This window comes from Equus asinus, chromosome 15 (genome assembly GCF_041296235.1).
Source record: "Equus asinus isolate D_3611 breed Donkey chromosome 15, EquAss-T2T_v2, whole genome shotgun sequence".
NCBI lineage: Eukaryota > Metazoa > Chordata > Mammalia > Perissodactyla > Equidae > Equus > Equus asinus.
Genome location: NC_091804.1, coordinates 19,891,673 through 19,917,097, shown reverse-complemented (window position 1 = coordinate 19,917,097; position 25,425 = coordinate 19,891,673). Strand labels below are relative to the sequence as shown.

The 25,425-nt window shown below is 42.6% G+C and overlaps 1 protein-coding gene across 2 annotated transcripts in view; it reads right to left on the bottom strand.

The window, feature by feature from the left end:
* Nucleotides 1-25,425, bottom strand: part of DNAAF9 (dynein axonemal assembly factor 9) — a 160,488-nt gene that overhangs the window by 19,604 nt on the left and 115,459 nt on the right. For both annotated transcript variants that reach the window (XM_044747890.2, XM_070485649.1), the window contains exons 24-29: nucleotides 25,323-25,424; nucleotides 24,929-25,046; nucleotides 23,168-23,256; nucleotides 21,495-21,653; nucleotides 16,134-16,259; nucleotides 2,889-2,926 (exon numbers count right to left, since the gene is read on the bottom strand). In XM_044747890.2, coding sequence (XP_044603825.2) covers nucleotides 2,889-2,926; nucleotides 16,134-16,259; nucleotides 21,495-21,653; nucleotides 23,168-23,256; nucleotides 24,929-25,046; nucleotides 25,323-25,424 — 632 coding nt within the window. The remainder of the gene's footprint in view (nucleotides 1-2,888; nucleotides 2,927-16,133; nucleotides 16,260-21,494; nucleotides 21,654-23,167; nucleotides 23,257-24,928; nucleotides 25,047-25,322; nucleotide 25,425) is intronic.

The window sequence follows — 25,425 nt, the reverse complement described above, 5'->3', positions numbered from 1 at the left end:
AAGGAGGCAGTGAGGATAGCCTGGTGACCCTAATGCCAGAACCCTATGCCCTGGTGCAGCCACAGGAAGTGACTAGGGCCTCTGGAAGCTGAGTGAGGCAAGGTTAGGAGGCCAGACCCAGAATGAGGCACGTAGGGAAGCAGCCAGGATTCTAGAAGGCTCAGAACATTCTGGAGATGGGAGATACGGGAACCAGATCCTGCAAGAGGCCCATGAGATTCCTAGGGGTGGAGGATAAGAATAGCTGTGGTAGATCTTACAGTGAGGAGCCTGGAAAGGCTGAGTGAAGACCTCTAAAGGTCCTAGGACTCCGTTTAGTATCTTCTTGGGCAAAAGAAAGTGGAGAGCCACACTAGTGCAAACATGCCAACCTGAGCAGCGTGTACCAGGGTCACAAGCACAGGCCTGGCCTGCTCAGGAAAAGGCTGGGGTCCGGGTCTCTGACAGATACCCTGCCCAAAGTCCTGTCTGCCTCACAAGTACCATGCAGACAAATCCTGTGGTCTTGGGATTCTAGGTCAGGAATTGGACATAAAAAAATGGGCTTTGCTTTATAGGGAAACAAGCAAAAGGATTACCCTCAGCATTCCTTTGGCCAGCTATGCAAACTGCCACCTGCCAAGAGGAAATGCCATCTGTGAGGCAGGTACAGCAGTTATCTGGAGCACAGGGTGAAGAGGCCATGGAGGGTGGTTTCATCTTGTTTGGGCCAGAAGCTTCCTTCTGCTTTGTATCAAGGAGTGGATACCCAGATTTGGTCAAGGTCTCACCAGTCTGGCTGTGAGTGAGCAGGCAGCCTGGCTTGGCCCATTCCCAAGAATGGAGAAACATCTCTGAGGTCTATCTGATCATCCCAGTCTAGGCTAAAGGCTTCCAGCAGCCCAGGAGAAAACAACAGTTCACTTCTTTTACCTATCTATAGATACTTCTAAAAGCAGGGCACGGTAGTAAAATATCTCCACTCCACTTTCAAGCCAGTACCATAATGAGACTTGCTTGCTGAGATTATTTCCTAACCCTTGGATTTCTTTAATACACATCATCTTGAGGCTGCAAAACAGTCCTTTTATCAATGTAAAACAATCCCCTTTATTGTAAAAGCAATGAATCAGGGAGCCTGATTCATAAATAGGAGCAAAGGGAGGCATATACTCCCTCGAAACATGAAGTGTTTGTCTACTGGTGGCAGATCCCACCTCTAAGTGAGCCACCAAATCTCTGAGGAGAAAAAAAATACTTGCCTTTTCTCTCCTTCCTCCCTAGACAGCCCATGCCTATGGTGAGACAGGTCAGACCAGTCCATAGGGTCCCCTAGGCCCAGAAGCAAGGGGAAGATATTTATCTACGCACTGTCATTCCACAAGCCCCTTAGAGTTCAGAAAACAGCAGATATGGTCTCAAGGTCAATCTGCCCACATCTGATCACATCCATAGCTTTATACAAGCACAGAATTTGACACAAGTTGCCTTTGAATGCTGAGTTGGGAGGCAGTATCAACAAAATATGCCTACCAAGTGCCAGAGAGAACACAGTCTGTCTTGGCCTAAAAGGGCTTTCCTCTTGTAATATTGGCCCAGGTTCATGGGCAGTGAAGACAGAGTCCTTCCCCAAGGTTCTCTGCCAGGGCAGCCCAATCATCTGTCCTTTGTGTGCAAAAAAAGCAGAGGGGCACTGAGGGAGAAAGTGCCAAGGTGCACTAGGGTGATAATAATCATGTGGTGGACAGGGGCTAACTATAGCCCACACTCTTGGCTTTGACTAGGACTTCCAAACATGTATCTGAGGACCAGACAGCTCTCCTTGGTTATCTACTGGACCTTTGGTTTCTCCTATGCTTTCTATTTCAAGGACAGGCACCAACAACCTTCCCAATCTCCCGAGCTAGAATCCTAGGAGTCATCCTAGATACCTCCTTTTCCAACTCATGCTCCACATCTAGTCTGTTACCAGATCCTACTGACCCAACTTCCATAAAATCTCCTTAATCTACCTGGAGTGGATACTGCGGGTGGACCCAGCCAACCTCCATTCCACTCTGCTGCTGGGGTACAGTGCCTGGAAAGCAACAGGGGCCTCTAAAAGCTGGACCTGAGACTCCCTGGTGCAGCAGTCCAACACACACATTCCTCCCTCCAGTGACCCGGCCTCCTGCCCTGCACAGCACCCAGCTCAGCTGTTTCCCAAGACAACAGCTCTGGTATGCTCTGTCGTCTCCGCTCCCTGCAGACTGGCAATGGGACCAGCAGGACAAAACTGTGCTGGGGACAACAAGTTATTTTCTTCTGTCTGATTTCTACTTGCTTGGCTGGCTCAGGAAGCCCAGATCACAGGTCTTCTGAAAACAATGAGCATTTTATCACGACTGTAGGAAATTTAGAATTTATTCTGGGTCTCCAGGCACTATAGGTAGTATATCTAAAAAGTGCTGCTTCCAGGGTTGCCAGATGGTAGGACAACACAAGGCTGATTGTAACTTACAGAATGGGTGGATTTTTCTAAACGTTATTAAGGAGGTGTGGAAAATTCCAGTGTATGTAGGGAGAGGTTAAAAGAGAAGGTCCTACTGGGTCATACTCTGCACTCACGGGACAGGAGAAATAACCTGGTTGATCCAGAGGCAAGGAATACCTATTCAGTCCATTGATATTAGTTGGAAGGCCAAGCCCAGCTCAGGAGGGGTATTTCCATGGCAATTTATCATCGTTAAGAGATAAACTCTGCAAGAAATCTGCCTATCAAATATGATAAAAGTAAAAGATGTCAAAGATGCCCCTGGACTAATTTTGTTTTAGATTTCAAAATGATAGGTAGGGGCATGAAGAAAAGTCTACTGCATTTAAACAGAATTTGAAAGGCATGCAAGCAGGAAGTAAAGCATATTGCTTACCTTGTGAACACTGGTCAAGACATTTAGGAAAGAGAAATCTAGGGGGAAAAAAGAGAGAAATATGTTAAAGTCATTAATGTCAGAGTTGTCATCAAATATTTCCCACAAAAATGTGAATATCACTGACACTCAAGATGACTTACTAGATGGGGCAAGTGGCAGGCAGCACTGAGCATTAAGGTTAGCCACGCTTACGCGAAAGGTTCTCACAGCTTTGAACCAAAGCTCCCTAAGCGAGAACCCCATGGATGTCCCTACGAGGCCAGCTCTTGGTTGAATGTCGAAGAGGGGATACTGAGGGCAGGGCCAGTTCTCTAGACTATGTGAAACAGAGAAAGAGAGCTGGTCTTCTTGTTTCTGAAAAAGATACTGTCCTAATAGTAAAGGAGAAATTTCAAGGGAAAATGGGAAGAGTTACATTCACCTAACTCTGCTAGGGGCCTTCAGTACCAAAGTTGCCAGGCTTGCCTTCATGTGCACACTAGAATCCTGGTTCCTCTTTGATCCCATTCTGAGCACTAACAGTGAACGAAAAGCAGGAAACCGACTGATTAAACCAGAACTGAAGCAGGTGAGGGTGACTGATCCACAGTGTGAGTTAGTTAACAACTGTAGCTCTGTAGTAAGCTCCAGAGAAAAACTTAGACTCTCAGTGCTTTACAACTCCTAAAACATCACAGTGCTCTTCTCAGGGAAGAAAGCTAACACAGATGAGAACAGCTGCCTTTTACCCGAGTTCCTACTATGGGCTGGGCACCATGCAAGCAGTTCACATATACGATTTTGTTCTGTCCTCATATCTACCCTGTGTCTTGGGTACTTAAAAGCTGAGGAGAGTGGGTTTTTGATGGCTAAGCAGTCTAAGCACTTTGCCCAAGGCCTCACATAAAGCTAGAAAGTGGGAAGGCTAAAGCAGGGACCCAGGTCTGTTTGGTACCACAGAACTCCTGTGTTTTCTTCCCCTATAAGTGAGATGCTTGCTGAAGCCATACTTCTGAACTGTTTCTGGTCTAGGTGGCAGGTATTAATGCTGTTCAAAACACTGGGGAAAATTCTCTCCTGAAACTACCTTGGTGGCAGTATGTCTTCATCCTTCTCTTTGATCTCTGAAAACAGCCAGACACATACCATTTGGAACCAAATTTGGTGGACGAGTCAGCTGGATGAATATTACTTTGGGCTATGGATCTAATTCTCTTGCCTGACTCCCTCATCGTTTCTGAAGAACTCTTAAAGAGGAATACCCAAATGCTCTGAGCAAGATCAAGAGCCCTGGAACACGGGAAGAGACATCCATGAGAGAGTCTCCCAAGAAGAGAACTCATTGATTCACTGTATTCATAGTCCAATGAATGGCCTGCCACACAGCAAATACATTCTTAGAAAGTGTCTGTCCCCATGAAGTGCCTGTGACCTAAGAATACATGCCCTAATCAACATCTGCAAATCAAGCAACATGATATACCACATTAACAAAATGAGGTATAAAAATCACATGATCTTCACAAGAGATGCAGAGAAAGCATTTGACAAGATCTGACTCTCAGTGCTTTACAACTCCTAAAATTTTATCCATTTATGATAAAAACTCTCAATAAAATGGGTACAGAAGGGAAGCACCCCAACACAATAAAGACCATATGACAAACCCACAGCCAACATCATACATAACAGTGAAAAACTAAAAGCCATCCCTCTGAGAACAGTAACAAGACAAGGGTGCCCACTCTCGCCACTCCTATTCAACATAGTACTGGAGGTTGTGGCGAGAGCAATTAGGTAAGAAAAAGAAATAAAAGGAATCCAAAGTGGAAAAGAAGAAGTGAAACTCCTGCTGTTTGCACATGACATGATTCTATATATAGAAAACCCTAAAGAATCCATTGGAAAATTATTAGAAATAACAACTACAGCAAAGTCACAGGGTACAAAATCAACTTACAAAAATCAGTTGCATTTCTATGCACTAATAATGAGCTAGCAGAAAGAGAAGTCAAGAATACAATCCCATTTACAATTGCAACAAAAAGAATAAAATATCCAGGAATAAATTTAGCCAAAGAGGTGAAAGACTTAGACACAGAAAACTATAAGACATTACTGAAAGAAACTGAAGAAGATATAAAGAGATGGAAAGATATTTCATGCTCACAGCTTGGAAGAATAAACATAGTTAAAATGTCCATATTGCCTAAAGCAATCTACAGAGTCAATGCAATCCCAATCAGAATCCCAAGGACATTCTTCATGGAAATAGAACAAAGAATCCTAAAATTTACATGGAACAACAAAATACCTCAAAATAGCCAAAGCAATCCTGAGAAAAAAGAACAAAGATGGAGGCATCACAATTCCTGACTTCAAAATATACTACAAAGCTACAGTAATCAAAACAGCATTGTACTGGCACAAAAAGAGACATACAGATCAATGGAACAGAATTGAAAGCCCAGGAAAAAACCCACACATCTATGCACAGTCAATCTTCCACAAAGGAGCCGAGAACACACAATGGAGAAAGGAAAGTCTCTTCAACAAATGGTGTTAGGAAAACTGGACAGTAACATGCAAAAGAATGAAAGTAGACCATTATCTTAGACCATACACAAAAATTAACTCAAAATGGATTAAACACTTGAAGGTAAGATGTGAAACCAAAAACTCCTAAAAGAAAATATAGGCAGTACACTCTACGACATTGGTCTTAGCAGCATCTTTTCGAATACTATGTCTACTTGGGCAAGGGAAAGAAAAGAAAAAATAAAGACATGGGACTACATCAGACTAAAAAGCTTGTGCAAGGCAAAGGAAACCATGAACAAAATGAAAAGATAACTCACCAACTGGGAGAAAATATTTGCAAATCATATATCCAACAAAGGGTTAATATCGAAAATATATAAAGAACTCACACAACTCAACAACAAAAAAACAACCCGATCAAAAAATGGGCAGAGGATATGAACAGACACTTTTCCAAAGAAGATATACAGATGGCAAATAGGCACATGAAAAGATGTTCAGGGGCCGGCCTGGTGGCACAGCGGTTAAGTGCGCACATTCCGCTTCAGCGGCCCGGGGTTCGCTGGTTCGGATCCTGAGTGTGGACATGGCACCACGTGGCAAGCCATGCTGTGGTAGGTGTCCCACATATAAAGTAGAGGAAGATGGGCACGAATGTTAGCTCAGGGCCAGTCTTCCTCAGCAAAAAGAGGAGGACTGGCAGATGTTAGCTCAGGGCTCATCTTCCTTAAAAAAAAAAAAAGAAAGGATGTTCAATGTCACTAATCATTAGGGAAACGCAAATCAAAACTACAATGAGATATCACCTTATACCTATCAGAATGGGTATAATTACCAAGACAAAAAATAACAAATGTTGTAGAGGATGTGGAGAACATGGAACTCTCATACACTGCGGGTGGGAATGCAACTGGTGCAGCCACTATGGAAAACAGTATGGAGAATTCTCAAAAAATTAAAAATAAAAATACCATACAATCCAGCCATCCCACTACCGGGTATTTATCCAAAGAACTTGAAATCAACAATCCAAAGAGATTTACATACCCCTATGTTCACTGCAGCATTACTCACAATAGCCAAGACGTGGAAGCAACCCAGTGCCCTTCTACAGATGAATGGATAAAAAAGACGTGGTATATATATACAATGGAATACTACTCAGCTATAGAAAAATGACAAAATTGTCCCGTTTGCAAAACATGGATGGACCTTGAGAGTATGATGTTAAGTAAAATAAGCCAGACAGAGAAAGACAAATACTGCATGATTTCACTCATTTGTGGAAGATAAACAAACACATGGATAAAGAGAACAGATCAGTGGTTATCAGAGGGGAAGAGAGCTGGGGTGGGCGAAAGGGGTAAAGGGGCACATAGGTATGGTGATGGAAAAAAATTACACTGCTGGTGGTGAGCATGATGCAGGCTATACAGAAATTGATTAATAATAATGTATACTTGAAAGTACACAATGTTATAAACCATTATGATCTCAATAAAATATTTGAAAAAAATAAAAAATAATACATTTAGGGGAAAGTAAAAAAAAAAGAAAGAGTACATGCTCTTAAAGGCTCTTCTCAGCACCCTGCTTACTTTCTCATAGCAGCCCATAGTAATTCATACTAGGTATCTCAGACAAGGTTGAGCAAAGACCCCCCCCTCAAGGCATCTTATCCAATCACAAGTTACACATTCACGCTTTAAACCTCTAATGAGGGATGGGGTCATTAAGCTGCTCATTTTCAGCAGTTGCAAAGAAAATATTCAGAACACATGGACTTGCATGTATATATGATTCCCTGAAACTGGAATGAAATTTCTCATATCTTGGCATCTTTGGCATCCCTATCCTGCAAATTCATATGTTGGCCTTCTTTCCTAATCCAACTAGGAGATATCATTGCTTCTTTATAATTCTTATAAAATTACATTAATATTTTATTATGGCACTTCCTACCCTATGTCATGATTAACTGTTTACATACCATCAGTGTGGCATTTGGAAAATGATTTAACTTTTCTCAGCATCATCTCTCTCATGGTTAAACAAGGTAACGATGCCTACTTTAAAAGGGGGTTTTTGAGGATTAAGAGGGGAAAGCATCACAGTGCCAGATAAATAGCACAAAATAAATGTTGGCTCACTTTGCTACATATTCTCCTCCCTACTAAACTGTAACATTATTGACGAATGCTTGGCATAGGAGTTTTAAACACAGCAGACAAGTTCTGCACCAACAAACATGGAAATAATGGATATACTAGTTACTGACCAGCTCTTCCTCTGAATGACAAAAACACTTGTGATTATAATATATTCTTAAGCCTTACATAGGTATGGTATCGTGTATTTTGTAGTGTGCCAACCAAGTACCTGATCTGTATAAAATTCTAGTCAATCAATAATTGATGATATGGTCTAATCTACCCCCAAACGTGAGTCTCTCAGAATTCCTACGGACATATCTATGAAAACGTAGATACCATAAAAGCAGAGACCTGAGCTAACTTGTTCCTTGCTGCTCCCTCAATGATTACAACAGTCCTGGCACACAGCAGACACTCAATAGATACTCACTGAACAAAACCCACTAGAATAAAGGTATCAGGTAAATCTCAGATAGACCTATCCTGAATGCAAACAGAACCCACCTCCTAGATTAAATGAGCTACACTAACCCTTACCTCACAGAAAGGAAAAACAAGCCCTCCTATGCTCCACTCCTCCCCATTTTTTAAAAAACATGAGCTAGAAACAATGATGCAAATTTTACTTCTACTAAGGTAGCCACTTTACAAAAACATTGAATTAAGAGTGTTAAAAACTGATTCTCAAAAAATCTTTTCTGGGGCCAGCCCTGTGGCTGAGTGGTTGAGTTTGTGCGCTCTGCTTCAGTGGCCCAGGGTTTCACCAGTTCGAATTCTGGGTGTGGGCATGGCACCGCTCATCAAGCCACGATGAGGCGGCATCCCACATGCCACAACTAGAAGGACCCACAACTAAAAATACACAACTATGTACTGGGGGGCTTTGAGAGAAAAAGGAAAAATAAAATCTTTAAAAAAAAACCTTTTCTTATAAAAGTTAATACACAATCCATAGCTAACATCATACTTAATGGTTAAAGAATAGATGCTTTCCCCTTCAGATTAGGAACAAGATGGGTTGTCTATTCTTGCTACTTCTACTGAACATTATACTAGAGATTTTAGTAGTAAGGGCAATTAGGCAAGGAAAAAAAGGGCATTTGGATTGGAAAGGAAATAGTAAAACTATCTGTATTCACTCATGACATTCTCCTGTATATAGAAAATCCTAAGGATTCCACAAAAAAACTAACAGAACTAACAAATGAGTTCAGCAAGATTGCAGGATGTAAGATCAACATACAAAAATCAATTTCATGTCTATACACTGTAATGAACAATCCAAAAAGGAAATTAAGAAAACAATTCCATTTATATAAATTCGATTTATTATAACATTTGATGTTATATAATAACATGAAAAATAATAAAATTCTCAGGAATAAATTAAACAAAGGAAGCAAAAGACTTGTACACTGAAAACTACAAAACATTGTTGAAAGAAATTAAAGACTTAAATGAAAGATATATCTTTCGTGGATTGGAACACACTATTTTCAAGATGGCAATGCTTCACAAACGGATCTATAAAATCAATGTAATCTCTATCAAAATCACAGCTGTCTTTTTTGCAGAAACTGACAAACTTATCCTAAAATTTGTATGGAAATGCAAGAGACTGAGAATAGTTAAAACAATCTGGAAAAAGAACAAAGCTGAAAGATTCTCACTTCTCAATTTCACAACTTACTACAAAGTAATCAAAACACTGTGCTACACGCATAAGGACAGACATATATATCGTTAGAATATAACTCAGAGTCTAGAAATGAACCTTTACCTTTATAGTCAACTGGTTTTTGACAAGGATGTTAACATAATTCAATCGGGAAAGAATAAGTCTTTTCAAGAAATGGTGCTGGGACAAGTGGATATCAACATACAAAATACTGAAGTTAGACCCCTACTTTACATCACATACAAAAATTAACTCAAAATGGAGCACAGGCCTAAGTGTAAGAGTTAAAACTACAAAACACTTAGAAGGGGGGCTGGTGTGGCCAAGTGGTTAAGTTTGTGTGCTCCGCTGCAGCGGCCTGGGGTTTTAGCCCATTCAGATCCTGGGTGCGGACATGGCACTGCTCATCAGGCCATGCTGAGGTGGCGTCCCACATAGCACAACCAGAGGAACTCACAACTAGAATCTACAACTATGTACTGGGGGGTTTTGGGGGGAAGAATAAAAAAAAAAAAAAGATTGGCAACAGTTATTAGCTCAGGTGCCTATCTTTAAAAAAAAAACAAAAAACGCTTAGACAAAAACAAAGAGGTAAATCTTTATGACCTTGGATTAGGCAATGGTTTCTTAGACTTGACACCATAAACACAAGCAACAAAAGAAAAAATAAATTGGACCTCATTAAAATTAAAAACTTTTGTGATTCAAAGGATACTATCAAGAATGCAAAAAGATAACCCACGAGAGAAAATTTGTGCAAACCAAGTATCTGATAAAGTTCTTGGATTCAGAATATACGAAGAACTCTTTCAACTCAAAAAAAAAAAAAAAAAAAAAGACATGGGCTGGCCCCGTGGCCAAGTGGTTAAGTTCATGCACTCTGCTGTAGGCGGCCCAGTGTTTCGTTGGTTTGAGTCCTGGGCACAGACATGGCACTGCTCATCAAGCCACGCTGAGGCAGCGTCCAACATGCCACAACTAGAAGGACCCACAACGAAGAATATACAACTGTGTACTGGGGGGCTTTGGGGAGAAAAAGGAAAAAAAATAAAATCCTTAAAAAAAAAAAAAAGACAAATAACCCAATTTAAAAACGGGCAAAGGATTTGAATACACACATCTCCAAAGAAGATATACAATTGACCAAGAGGCAAATAAAAAAGATGCTCAATATCATTAGTATTAGAGAAATGCATATCAAAACCACAAAGAGAAACCACTCCACACTAGGATAGCTAAAGTGAAAAAGACAGACAATAACAAGTAGTGGTGAAGATGTGGAGAAACTGGAACCCTGATACATTGCTGGTGGGGATGTAAATTGTGCAGAGGCTTTGGATAGTAGTTTGCAGTTCTTCAAAAAGTTAAATGTACAGTTACCATATGACCCAGTAGTTCTACTCCAAGGCATACACGCAAGAGAACACAAACATACGACCACACGAAAACTTATACACAAAAGTTCATAGCAATATTATTTATAATAGCCAAAAGGTGTAAACAACTCAAATGTCCATCAACTCATGAATGGATAAACATGATGTGGTATATATCCATACAATGGAATATTATTTGGTCATAAAAGGAATGAAGTACTAATACATGCTAAAACATGGATGAACCCTGGAAACATTATGCTTAGTGAAAGAAGCCAGACACAAAAGGCCACATACTATATGATTTCATTTATATGAAATGTCCAAAATAAGCAAATCCACAGAAACAGAAAGCAGACTACTGGTTGCCAGGGGTTGGGAGGAGGAAGGAATGGGGAATGACTGAATTGTACACTTTATTATTATTATTTTTTTCAAAGATTGGCACCTGAGCTAACAACTGTAGCCAATCTTTTTTGTTTTTTCTGTTTTTTCTCCCAAAACCCCCTCACTACATAGTTGGATATTTTAGTTGTGGATCCTTCTAGTTGTGGCACGTGGGACGCCACCTCAGCATGGCCCGATGAGTGGTGCCATGTCTGCGCCCAGGATCCGAACCAGTGAAACTCCAGGCCACCAAAGCTGAGTGTGCAAACTTAACCACTCGGCCACAGGACCAGCCCCTGAAATGTACACTTTAAAAGAGTGAATTTTATGGTATGTGTATTATATTTTAACAAAGCTCTTACATTAAAAAAAAGCAATATACATACATGCTATAAAATATCATCAAATGATATTTTATCCAATACCTGTCCCCAAGAAGTGGCCATTTCCCAGAAGGAACCACTATTAACAGTTTGGTACGTACCCATCTAGATAGTTCCTATAAATGTGCAAATAAACATTTAAAAAAATATGTATTATTTTGGCAATTTGCTTTTCTCATTTCACAAAATATTATGGACATTTTTCCACGTTAGTACATAAAAATCTACTTGATTTTCTTTAAATGCCTGCAAAGTATTCCAATATATAGATATCCCAAAACTTAGCCAGTCTCTTACTAATGAACATTTGCATTATTTCCAGTTCTTTGATACTATAAACAGTGTTGTTTTGAGCATGACAGGGTACATTTGTCATGTTTCAGATTGCCTTGTACCTTTTAAACACCTTTCCTAGCCTTGGACTTAGGAAGCCCATCCCTCTTGTAAACAACAGAAAACTCCTTTTCCAGCCTTTCTTGCAATCCGGTGCAGGTATGTGACCTAAATTCCACCAACCAGGTATACAGCAAGACTCCCACTGGCAGTAAGCAGGGTGAGTGAGGAAACGTAGGGCAAGCAGACTCCACTTTCTGGTGAAGGAAGTGGATGAGATATCCCCCTTACCAGGGCAGCCCTACAAGGTTTGTGCATTGCTCCTGGCTGCCTAGTCAATACAGCCTGGCCCTCCTGGAGACTCTACAAGCTATAATGTCCCGTATTAAATCCCTTTCCATTTAAACATGCTGGAGCAGGCTCTATTATTTGGAATTGAGAATTCTGCCTGAAACAAACACCCCATACATATATATCCACATATATCTCTGCACATTTGTACAAGTATAACTGAATGATGAAATTCTAGCAACAGAATGGCCAAATTTCTCTCCAAAGAGATTATACAATTTTACATTCCTATCAACAGTGTGTAATGTACCTATTTGCTTACTCTGCTGCTGTGTAATAACTCCAAAACTAAGCAGCTTAAAATACGATGATTTTTACTTCTCATAATTCTGTGGGTTAGATGGGCAGTTGTTCTGGCCTGGGAGAGCTCAGTTCGGGCTGACTAAGATGGTCTCACTCACAGGCCCAAACGGAGTCTCAGCTCAGACAGCAGGAATGGTATAGCTGGGCCTCTCTCTCCACTATGGTCTCTCATCCTCCAGCAGCGTGGCCAAGGTTTCTTCGTATGGTGGTCTCCCAGAAGCAAGAGAGGCCAAGCCTCAATGTGTTAACACTTTTCAAGCCTCTGCCTGTTTGTTGCTTCTTGATGTCCCATTGGCCAAAGCAAGTCACCTGCCCAAGCCCAAATTCAATGAGTAAGAGGTAGATTAACTCTTCAACTCTTGATGGGAGGACCTGCTTTTGCTGTGGCCATATTTTTAATCTACCACAGTTGGCCATGTAAAAATTTTTTTTTCTTTTTTGAAATTTATGGGCTTAACACCGGCCACTTAACTTTTTTTAATGGAATGGACTTAACTTTATTTAACAACTGTCTATTCTTTTTTTTTTTTTAAAGATTTTAATTTTCCTTTTTCTCCCCAAAGCCCCGCGGTACATAGTTGTATATACATATATTTTTTTTTTAAGTTGTGAGTGCTTCTGGTTGTGGCATGTGGGACGCTGCCTCAGCGTGACTTGATGAGCAGTGCCATGTCCGTGCCCAGGATCCGAACCAGCGAAACCCTGGGCCGCCGAAGCAGAGGGCGAGAACTTAGCCATGGGGACAGCCCAGTAACTGTCTATTCTTGATCATGGGTTCCATAATTCTCTTACTCTATTCCATGTGCAACCCCACCCCCACACGCATGGCATAGAATAGCCTCATAGCCCATGTGCATGGTGGGCTAATCCTTAGTTTTCCACAGAGTATTAGTAAACCACCCAAGTAAATTACTTTCCAGAAGGAATTCAGAAGTAAATTTGGAAATTTCTCATTAATATCTTAAAAATGAGCAAATCAGTAATTTTGATTTATTGACAATACTTTTGATCTCCCAATATGAAAAAAACAGGGGAATCTGGATACTCATACTTCCTAACACTTATACCTGATTTTGTTGTTTATATTTTTATACAGGCATACCTCAAAGATATTGTGGGTTTGGTTTTAAACCATCACAATAAAGCAAATACTGCAATAAAGTGAGTGACATGAAGTTTTTGGTTCCCCAGTGCACAAAAAAGTTATTTTTATACTATACTATTAAGTGTGCAACAGAATTATGTCTAAAAAAATAATGTACATACCTTAATTCAAAAATACTTTATTGCTAAAAAATGCTAACCATCACCTGTGCCTTCAGCAAGTTGTAATCTTTTTGTTGGTGGAGGGTCTTGTGAAAAACGTAATTTATCTACAAATCCCAATAAAGTCAAGTGCAATCGAGGTATGCCTGTATTTCATAACCATAATTCACAAAATTTTAGCCTTATTTAAATAGATTATATGCTCATCTTCAGTCCTTTTACATATTTATTTATTTGTTTATTTAAACCCTCTCAAGGACACTTGTTCCTCACATGTTGGTGCACCCATTTATTCAATAGCTATTTCACGAGCACTTACTATGTACTAAGCATTAAACAGAAATGGTTTCTGCTCTCACAAAAGCTAAATCTGCATTCTATAATTGCTCTTTTTTCTCTAATGGTCTTCATTGTCTATTTCCTCTTCATTTTGTTATTTTCTCAAGCTTGAGGTTCTCTGACACAGACTTAAGTCTTGGCATTGTCGATTTGACTGCTCATTTCTTTGAGATTTTCATTTCCATAGTGTCTTGATTATTATCTTTATTTTCTTTCTAGGGCTCTAACAGTTCATTTTCCTTCTGCTTTTGTTAGCTAAATTCCTTTTTTTTTTCCTCCTGATCTTTTCTATTTAACAGCTTTCTTGAGGTATAACTTGCATATCATAAAATTCACTCATTTTAAGTGTACAATTCAATGATTTTTAAAATAAATTTAGAGTTGTGCAACCATCACAATTCAATTTTAGAACATTTCCATCACCCCAGGAAGATCCCTCCTGCCCATTTCCCCAAACCTTTTATATTTCTTCCTTGAGCTCTCCCCACCCCACCCTGTCAGCTCCTCTTCTCTTTAATTTTTTTTTTTGGACAGTGCAGAAGAGTACTGTCTGGGCTAATTCTTCTGAGGTGTAACCTCTATCTGTTGTTTGCTTATTACTATCTTTTCCTACCTTTTCTAATGGTAGTATTTATGGTAGCATCTAGTCCCATGTCAGACCTCCTTCCACTTTAATTCAACTTTAAATAAAAACTTGAGAAAATAAGAGGCACGAATGGTAGAAAGAGGGCATGTTAGAGTCAATATGGCAGTCCAAAGTACAATGGTGATGCTCAGCATTCACTACAATAACCTAACCTAAGACAGAAGGAAAAATAGAACACCTTGGCTTTTTTTTATGGGAGAGCAAAACCTGGGTCACAGCTAAGGAGAAGAGAGAAGGGTGAAGACATTTCTTGGGATCAGTCAAGGTGATTAGGGAAGTAACCTCTACTGTAACTTCTATGAGAAATCTAAAGATACCAACTTGGGACTCAATAGGAAAGGAGCTTTTTCAGATGAAGATCTAAGGGTAGATCAATCAGTTACTAGGAGATGATAACAACATATACTAGCCAGAAAGACCTCATGATAACAGACCTGGGATGCATTCCACTAGGCCACAGGGAGAGGAAGTCAAATAGTTCTACGAAGGGACAATGTAATACTTGCAACTCTCCCCAGTGAGGAGTGTTTTAATGATGAAATAGTTACTTCCAGACACCATGGGGCAATGTAAACTGTAAAACCCACTCAAAAAAGAGTTTGAAAATGTGAATAAAGAGTAATAAAATTGATCATACAATTAATAATATCTCTTTGAGGAATCTATTCTAAGGAAATTATCTGAAATTTGAGAAGTTTATATGGATAAAGATGTTCCCACAGCATTATTTATAATAGTGAAAAGTTGGAGCAATCCTATATGACTGGCAGTAGGGAAATGGTTAAGACAATTATGTCCATCCACGCACATAATGATTATATAATTGATCAAAATGGAATTATAATTACACTCCAATACAGAAACATATATATGTTAACTTACAGAGTATGTTTGCATGCTAACCTAAGAAAAAGAATATAAAATTACATGTACACTACAACTGTAAAAAAGCATGCACATAAAATGACCAAAAAGAAGTTCACAAAAATAATTATAGTTACATTGAGTTAGTGAGATTTGGGTGAATTATTACCCAATTTTCTTTGTTGTTCCAAATTACTTCCAAAGTAAAAAAAAAAGTTCACCTGTTAGTAGTGAGAATGAGTGTCATTAACTGAGGTAAGATTGCTTAACCACAGGAAAAAGTATCTGTGAGATACTCCCAGAGCCCTGGGACACAGGATTCTTCTCTGCAGTAAAGTGGAAAAGAAAAGGCTGCCACAGGCCTTCTTTCTTTCCAGGAGAAGCTGTTTCAAGTCCCACTGCCCTAGATGGGCAACTTTTCAGTTCACAAAGAAAAGTGGAGAGAGGCTGCCAGTAGAAAGGGGTCTTCTGAAAACCTAGCACTAATCAAATAACTGAGCATTTATTACATATAAGGTAGACCAATGTGTTCCAAAGACATTCATGTTAAGATGTGTCTCCTTCTGGTGGGCAGGAGAAAATCACTTTCCGTACCTTTAAACACACCACACCCTGTAGGCTGGAGGTGGTCCTAAGTATGTACCTGTGTTCCATGTAGCAGCTCAGGGGCTCCACACACACTGTGATGGCACCAATAGAGAAGGAGGACTTGACATTTGAGTCTGGATGGGTCTGCAGGGCCTGGACAACATCAATAACATCTGTGTAGCTGGGGGAAAAAAAGAGAATGATTAATTTGCTGACTGGGGCTGCGGAGCTGGGGAGAAGAATGGCGAATGGCTGAGTGACCAAGAGTGGAAGGAAAACCCAAAGGAGGAGACTGTGACTGGGTTCCTTGCTGTCACCCCGCTTTATGATTTAGAGCCCCTGGAGTCCACAGTGTTTCTACATTCCTGAGTGCCATTAGTCATCATAACTGTGCTAGAGTGAGAGGAAGCACCCCCCTATTGGGATAAAGGGAAGCCTGCAGGTGACCCCGGGGCTCTGAGGGTGGGACTTGGTGTCCTCAGGCCTGTTTTCTAAACAAGTTAGGAACTCCTGCATTGGTCTATTGTCTTTAATAGCTCTTTCCACCTCAGAGAACATGCAGGCAGGAGAGAAAGGGGGATCATCAGGAACCTCTCCAGGTTAGCAGACATACGTCAAATACCACTTGCATTCATATCTCCCGCCTGGAACTCCCTCCAAACTCCTGACCTCTCTAGACTTGATCATTTTTAGTTAGAACTTAATAAGTTAACGATCCAAAGCCCTGTCCTTCTCAGCAGAGGGGACTCCACTCTTTGAGCTGCTAGGCCAAAAGATATGTTTGGAGTCGCTGACTCCATTTTTTCTCAATCTTCAAATTATAACTAGAATGAGATCACTGCTCACACTCCCACGCTACTACTGGGTCCAAACTGCTATCATCTCCTGCATAGATCACCCCACAGCCTCCTCAGTGGCCTCCCTGCTTCTGTCCTTGCCTCTCCCCAACCTGTTTTCAACACAGAAGACAGAAGGATCATGCTAATTACATCGTCTAAGCCAGAAGGAGTGGCTTCCATCCCACTCAGCGTGAAGGCGAAAGCCCTGACAATGGCCCCCACAGCCCTCTATGATCTGCCCCCACAGTGCAGGGAAGAGTTTCATCTCCTACTATTCCTTCCTTACCTGGATCCAGCCACTTTGGCCTCCTGGCTCTTCCCTGAACATGCCAGGCATACTTCCACCCTTGTACTCTCTGTGCCCTCCTGGGATGCTCTTGTCTTCCGATGTCTGCAAGGCTTGTTCCCTCACTCCCTTCAGGACCCTGCTCAAGTGGCATCCTATGAGGGAGGGATCCTCTGACTTCATACAGCCTACGTGATACACCAACCCTCCCTCTGGAACAACCTGCCCACGCCACAATTCTTCTCCAAAGCACTGAACATCTCCTACATATGCTGTATTTTCTCATTTATTTGTTTATGGTCTGTCTCTGCAGTAAGATCATAAGGTGGTTGTTGAGTGCTGTAATCTATGGTGTGTAAAGAACGGTAGATGAATGAACTGGACGTTCAACCCTGGGTAGACCCATGGCCACTCCAAGCGGGGACCTGCCCTCTTCACCGTGTGGAGAACATTTTCCCAATTGATCCAGCGTATCATCAATAATCAGTTCCTATAGAGGGAAGGCAAATCTGATGGGTAGCCTTGCTGATCATATGGCTCTGGGTCCTAGCCTGGGCCCTTGTAAGGCCAGTGGTGGTGGCTGGGGGGATAGGTACAGCCTGCCTGAGCCATTTCCTGAGTTCCTTCAAACACTTCATTTGTAAAATGGCACTTGGCTTTATCCCAGATGACAATATTAGCACCTCCACCCCAAGGTCTGCCTCAGTCCTGATCAACCAGCTGTGCTCCAGTAAAGAACAGGGTGTGCTGGTTCTAGAGTTTCCCTACAAGGGCCTGGCAGCCAGACAGCCTTTAGAGCAAGCCCACTACTCACTGGCTTCTCTCGAAGGCTTCTCTCCCTATCTGGGCAAGTGTGTGTAAGACCACGTGGGGTTCTGCAGTGTCTGGGTGGGCCTAGATGCCAGGAGAGCCCTCAACACTGCCTGCACTGCCAGGCCCTTATGCACACAGAGTAAGCAGGACTGATACCTGCACATTGCCCCAAATCTCTTTGTGGTCGTGTTTAATGGATTTAACTCTCATGGTTAAGTGCCCCAGCCTTGCTCCTCAGCATCAGCTTTTCTCCTCTTCTAAAAAAGTGGGGGCTTTTATTTTCCATGTTTGGTAAGAAGTGAGGCAAGACTCTCATTTCTTAGGGCAAAAAGCAGGTTTTGGTCATTTAAATGCAAAAGGTTTTTCCCTTGAGAGGGTGGCCAGGGAATTCCCAAGTTTTCAGAGCATTTCATTAATTTTCATTGATTTTTTTTTTAAAGATTGGCACCTGAGCTAACAACTGTTGCCAATATTTTTTTTTTTCCTTCTTCTTCTTCTCCCCAAAGCCCTCCAGTACATAGTGGTATATTCCAGTTGTGAGTGCTTTTGGTTGTGCTATGTAGGATGCCACCTCAGCATGGCCTGATGAGTGGTGCCATGTCCGTGCCCAGGATCCGAACAGGTGAAACCCCGGGCCGCCAAAGCGGAGTGTGCGAAGTTAACCATTTGGCCACGGGGCCAGCCCCATAATCTTCACTGATTTTAAGGGAAAAAGATAAGAGTGAAAACAGACCCGGGCTCTTTGGTGAGGCCAAAGCATTTAAGTGCTGCATCTGGGCACTGCAGCCACAAGTCACTGTGGCAAAAGAGGAGACCCTTGGTGTCATTCACTCTACTTGTTAAGGGAGCTCTGCTAGACCCTCCCTCCCTCTCCAGCCCCTGCCCTATATTCACTCTGGGTGTGGCCTCCAAACAGAAGGAGGCAGCCCTCACCACAGAAGGAAGCAGCCAGAGCTTGTACCTGGCCCCTCTGGCTAACCTGCCCCAACACATAATGAAGGCAGAAAACTGGCTCTTCACATTTGCCTCTTTCTTGTCAGCACTCTCTTTATTAAAAATAAAAACACAATGAAAATCTAGCAGGACTTTAACTTTCTTTCCTCTGAAACAACAGATATTCCATTCAAGAGTCCTTTGAGGGGCCGGCCCCATGGCCCAGTGGTTAAGCTCACACACTCCTCTTTGGCAGTCCAGGTTTTGCTGGCTCAGATCCTGGGCGTGGACCTAGCACCACTCATCAGGCCATGCTGAGGCGGCATCCCACACAGCACAACCAGAAGGATCTACAGCTAGAATATACAACTACGTACTGAAGGGCTTTGGGGAGAAAAAGGAAAAAAAAAAAAAGACTGGCAACAGATGTTAGCTCAGGTGCTAATCTTAAAAAAAAAAACGAGTCCTTCTGGCTCCGTTTTATGTTTGCAACTTAAGCCTACATTTGTGCACACGTTTTGCATTAATTCAATTTTTGCTTTGAGAGATAATTTGTTTTAAACAAATATAGCCCCTCAAATTCCTTAAAATTAATTTTTAAAAATTAAGATTGCCCCAGTTTTACTTATTTGAGTGTGTATATTAAGTTCTATACAATTTTGTCACCTGTGTAGGTTCCTATATCCACCACAGTCAGGATACTGAGTGGTTCCAACACAAGGATCCCTCATGTTGCCCTTTTATAACCACACTCACCTCCCTCCTGCCCCTGACTCTCATGCCTAAATCCTGGTAACCACTAATGTCTTCCATTTCTAAAATTTTATCATTTCAAAATACATTAATTTTTAAAACAACATCTAGTAGCTCCACTTGATGTCAAAGCTGGGTACCACTCCCTGTACTGCTGGAACCAAGCCACTCAAGGGGAAAAAGAAAACTCTGCCCTATACTACAGCTTTCCCCCAAAGAAGATAAAAGACACATGCAAGGAATAAAATTCTCAACTTGAGAAGCCTCTGGGGTCTTGCTTCATCAGCAACCTCAATACTGGGCTCAAAGGTCCAGTCCCAAGGAGATGGACATGCAAAAAGGAGGCTGCCACGAGTTCCCTGCTGAGCCTCAAGAGAATGTGCCCAGCCTGTAAGAGAGTGTCTTAGTGAGAGCCACAGTATTTAGCTGATATTGTGACTTAAGTCTCTCAGGAAATCTGAGGTCCCTAACATTCTGGGGCCGCGACTGGGCAAAGGCTGGGTCTGAGAGTACTAGAGTGGGCTGGTGATAACCTGTCATTGCAATCCAGAGCAGCCAGAATAGCTGACACTTTTGCAGACTTGTACAGTCAGAAACAAGGAGTCAACGATGCTCCCTGAAGTGATGGAAGATAGAAATGACCTCAGTTGCAGAATGTCAAGCTGCTAAATTTGACTCCAGGTCCACATCCCTAGTGACTCTCAGCTCGGGTTGGGGTGGGGGCGGGGGCAGAGCAATCCATTCCTTTGACCACTAGAAGTTATAGAAAACAAGTAGTTTCAAGCCCAGAATTTTGTTCTGTGGCTTCCACGACCTCAACCCACAAGTAGAACAAAACAGCCGACAGAAGGGAAGGCTGGGGCAGTTGTGAGAATAAGGCCTGAAGAAGAGGAACAACGGCTGTCAGGGTGCACAGTCCCGCCTGCCTCCTGCCTCAGGACCACTGGCCCAGCTTCCTCCAGTTCTCATCATAACACCCAGGAGACCAAACAGGATCTTGGCTTATTCTTTACTGGAAACAATTAGCCAATTGCAAATACTAATTATTATAAGCACCAAAAAGTAGCATAGCACAAAAGCACTTTGTGAGAACTGGCAAAAGCTTCTACATTACCAACCATAATGACACCGGTGAAGAGGGAGCCCGTTTTCCTGACCTGGCACATTCTCCTCTGGGCCTGGGGGGTGATGGGCCTGCACGAGGCCCCTCCCTGTAAAGCCTTAGAACAGGTCAAGGGAAGCTCCTTGCAGCCAGGGTCCCCAGAGGAGCACACACTCTGTCAAACCTGTCCTCACAGAGAGCTCCTTGCCCAACTGGACTATTCACGCTCCTCACTGAGGGTTCCAGTAAATCCTCCAGGACTAGCCATCCTGGGGATGGTGGGGCTTGAGATTGTAGAGTATAGGGGCCATCTCTGTAACTCCACAGGAGGGAGGTCTGAAACAGATGAAGCTCCCTTGCCTAGATGGTGAAGGAAGAGGCTTAGGGACCACTATTATTATAAGAATTATCAAAAGAATCTTGCCCAGAAAACCTCCTCCCTAATTCTCCACCTTTTGAGGATATCATGATCTTGATGCCCAACTTAAAACTTGTGTGCAAGCTACTCCAGCCACTCTAGGCCACAGGATAGCAACAGGAGTCCTTGCTCATTTAAGGCCTCCCTGGGCAGCACAGACACAGCTCATGCACAGCAATGTGTTCTGTGCTTCAGGTTAGCTACACACGAAATAACAGTAATCGCAAGGCACCACCCTATCCCAGTGCCCCTACAAGAAATCCAGTGCTCACCCCTGTAACACCACCAGCAGTCTGGTTTTCTTGCGGATGTAGGCTGACTGGCGGGCAGAGCGGTTCTGTTGGGCCTCCAGGGCACTGGAGAGGTATCTCTGGAAATGAGCAGCATGAAAACATTCGGAGCTGTCCATGATTTGGCGGTACACCATCCACCTGGAAATGGCAAGTGTAATCTCAGCATGAGAGCCACCTGATGGCCTGTCTTAGCCAGTGGATTCAAATGTGGCCAGTACTCCCACAGACATTCTGCCCAGTGAACCCGTATAGGAGAAAGCAATCCTGGCACCACAGAAACAGGTGAAGAGCACTGGCTGGATGGGGAGCTCCGTATCCTGAAACCACTATCATTGGAGCTTCTTTTTTTGCTGAGGAAGATTTGCCCTGAGCTAACATCTGTGTCAATCTTCCTCTATTTTGTATGTGGGTCACTGCCACAGTATGGCTGACAAGTAGTGATCCAAAACCACGAACCCAGACTGCTGAAGTGGAGCAAGCTGAACTTAACCACTGTGCCACAGGGCTGGCCCCCATCATTGGAGCTTTTGAAAGGAAATCCCATGCCACAGGGAAAAAGGTCAGCTTAAGCACATGACCAACAGACTTTAGAGTTGAGAAAGACTCCTTCTGACTAGGCAGTCACTTCCTGAAGGACCATTCAATAAAATGGCTTCAGTCTGGTAATCAGTAAAACTCTTGCTAAGACAAAGAAACAGGCAGGGTGAAGAATTCAGACTGTTTATAGAACAGAAGCAATAGAAACGAGGGAGGGACGGGTTAGCTATGTAGCACTTATAAAGGAGGTCCATTAGTTCCCTAGCATCTCTCCAAAACTTGCCCCTCCCCAGTCTCACACCCTAAAGTCCCAAACCTCTGGGAGATTTCAGTCTTCTTGATTACTCTATGGACTCCCGCAGGATGCCTTACTATGAAGCAGACTGACTAGGTATTAAATGCCCAGTTCAGTCAGCAAGGATTGTTAAGTAATCTGCTAGCCAGGTAGAAGTGGTGGATGAATGATTTCCCCAACTTCACCTGAGCCATCATGTCCCAGCTGTACCTGAGCTCACACAGTCTCCCGGGGATCAGGGAAGGACCACATGTACCAGCTCCCAAGTTCTAACCACCCTGCTCCTGAATTTCCCTGCTGACAAGGCACACTCCCAGGCCTCTATCCATGTGGTCCTGCTGCTACAGTGCTCTTCCCCAGAGAACCAAAGGTTCATTCCCTCATTTCCTGAGGCCTTTGCTCAAATGTTACCTTCTCAGTGAGGTCTTCCCTGAGCACCCAATTTAAAACTGGAATCCCTCCCCTAGCCCGGCACTCCCTATATATAGCCTTCTCTGCTTTATTTTCTCCATAGCACTTTTCACTAGCTAATATACTGTTTTCCTTATCTGGTTAATTGTCTGTCTTCCCAAACTAGAATGTAAGCTCCATGAGGGCAGAGATTTCGAAGTCTGTTATGTTCGTTTGGAACAGTGCCTGGCACACAGAAAGTGCTCAGTACAAATGTGTTAAATGAATGGATGGATGTCCGGATGGATGACTATTGTGCTAATACCAATTACCCCAAAGGTCAGTACATGTCAAAGGTCTCCCAGTGCCTAGGCAGGCCCAGGCATAGTAGAATCCCTTCCCCCAAAGCAAAGGCAGAAGCCATACTAACCTGCCATATTCCTTATGCAGAGTGATCAGAAAAGCACAGAGCTCGTTAGCATGACAGCCTGGGAGGCCAGTTACAATGCTGATGATTACCTATATGAAAGAAAAGTCATTTGGGTTTGTGATTCAACTGGGAGGCAGCATTGTGTAAGAGGTTAAGAGAACTTAACTGGAGCCAGGTTCTGTGGATTTGCACCTCAGCACCAGCACTCACTAGCTATGTGACCTTGGGCTAACAACAGAACCTGCCTTGCAGGATGGGTGTGATGATTAACTGAGTTAATATATGTAAAGTGCTTAGAACAGTGTCTGGCACATAGCAAACACCATATAAAATGTAGTGTTACTATTATAATTTCCATTGAGCAGGTTGTGACTGGATCAGTTAAAATACAGTGGAAAATACTGGTCAGAAAGGAGGTCTGGGACAGAAATGTCACAGGCTGAATTCAGCAATCTGGTAACTCAGCGAAGGAGAGAAGTGGCACTGGGGACTCTGGCTGGCTGTCCATGCCCTCCAAGCCACAGGGCCTGAGCTAAGGAAACAAACTGCACATAGGAGGCACTTCTGAGTCTTGATGGGGAGAAGAGGAGCCAGGCTGGACTGTCTTAACGTTACTACACAACCACATGAAAACAGGGCCTTCTGCAGGCAGGTATTACAAAGCAACTCAAGAAATTCCCTGACAAAGGGGTCAAGCCTGGGAGGAGAGGACCCTGCAGTCCCTGAAGGATATCAATGTAAATGACACAGCATGGCAAGGACCTCTTTAAGTATGTGTTTAATTTCACAATACACAAGACTCACTGGGACAAGCCTGGTCACATCAGCAGAGCAATGGCTGTGGATCTGTGTTCTTTTGTGGGAATCAGACATTCTCGTTCCTCCCCTCTGACCAGGCCCCTACTCTGTGTCCCTTTCTGGCCTTGTGGGAAGTATTCCACGTAACTGACTTTTTGCTTATCCTCCTTCCATCCAAATTTCCCCATCTCACTTCTTATTCCTCAGTGCCCAGGCCTCAGCCTCTCAAATCACAGCTGACATGCTTACAGCCAGACACCTTGTAACTTTAAGGCCAGTCCTATAGCACTTTTTAAAAAAAATTATTTTATTGATTATGGTACTTTTTAAATAAAATATAACAAGTAAGCATTTTCATTTTTAAACTTTTGCCTAAGGGGAAAATGACATTTCTAATTGCTTAGAGCTTCTATTTTCTTCTGCAGCTGACTTCTAGACTTGCACAAAAATAAACATCCTCTTTGAGCATATTAGGACATATGCTTCCAAAGAAATGCTGAGAGGGGTCAAGAGGAGGGAAGTGTGAGGCGGGAGCAGATTAAAATCCACTCTTGGGAAGACAATGTTTACAAAGTATCACCTTACCCTGGTGATGCCAGCAAGGCCCGAGTAACAAGGCCCTTCCCCTTATTAAGCTCAATGTGTCACAACCACAAAGAGTAGCCGGTACGAGAACGCCGAGCAAGAGCTGAAAGGCCTGGAGAAACACGGGGACGGAAGAGCAAGGTGCCAGGGTTTGCTGGCTGCCATGGGGCTCAGCTGGGGTTAATGCAGACGCCTATACCCAGTCATTGTATACAACGGGTTTCATGTGTATCGTTACATCAGTATGCAAGGAGGTGGAGAGTCTTATAAAAGGGACTCCGCCTGAGCTCCTTTTGTTAACTGACACAGAAGATCCAAGCGCAGGCTATCAGGATTATCTTCCTGTGAATTCCCAGCATATTTGGTGAGCTGCTGTACCTTGTCATTTTCCACTTGGTGAGTAGGGTTGAGTTCAGTTTGCTGCAGCAGGACGGGGAGATGGGTCCTCATCACAGGCTCCCGACTAATGCTACTGAAGGTGAAATGCTGGAGAAACCTAGGAAAACAAAGACAATGCTATTATATTACCACCACCAGCCTTGCTTGAATGTCCCCATTCATAGGAGAAACTCCTTATTTAATTGCTGAAAAAGAAACCTTAGAAAGATTCTCTCTAGAGAATAAAATTGCATACGGTGTGTCATTACTACCCTTTATAACGATCCCTAAGAAGCCATAAAGAAAAAAGAGCTTAGAAAGGACCAGCACTGAAGTTTCCGACATTTCAAAAGCCAGAACATTAAACATCTATAAATAGAAAACCAGAGCTCACCAATCTAGCTCTGGGAGTTTTGCTGAGAGTAGCTTTAGAGGACTCCACTTCTCCCCAGCAGAATGGCTCAGGACACTGAAGAGCTTCTGTGCACCGGAATGTC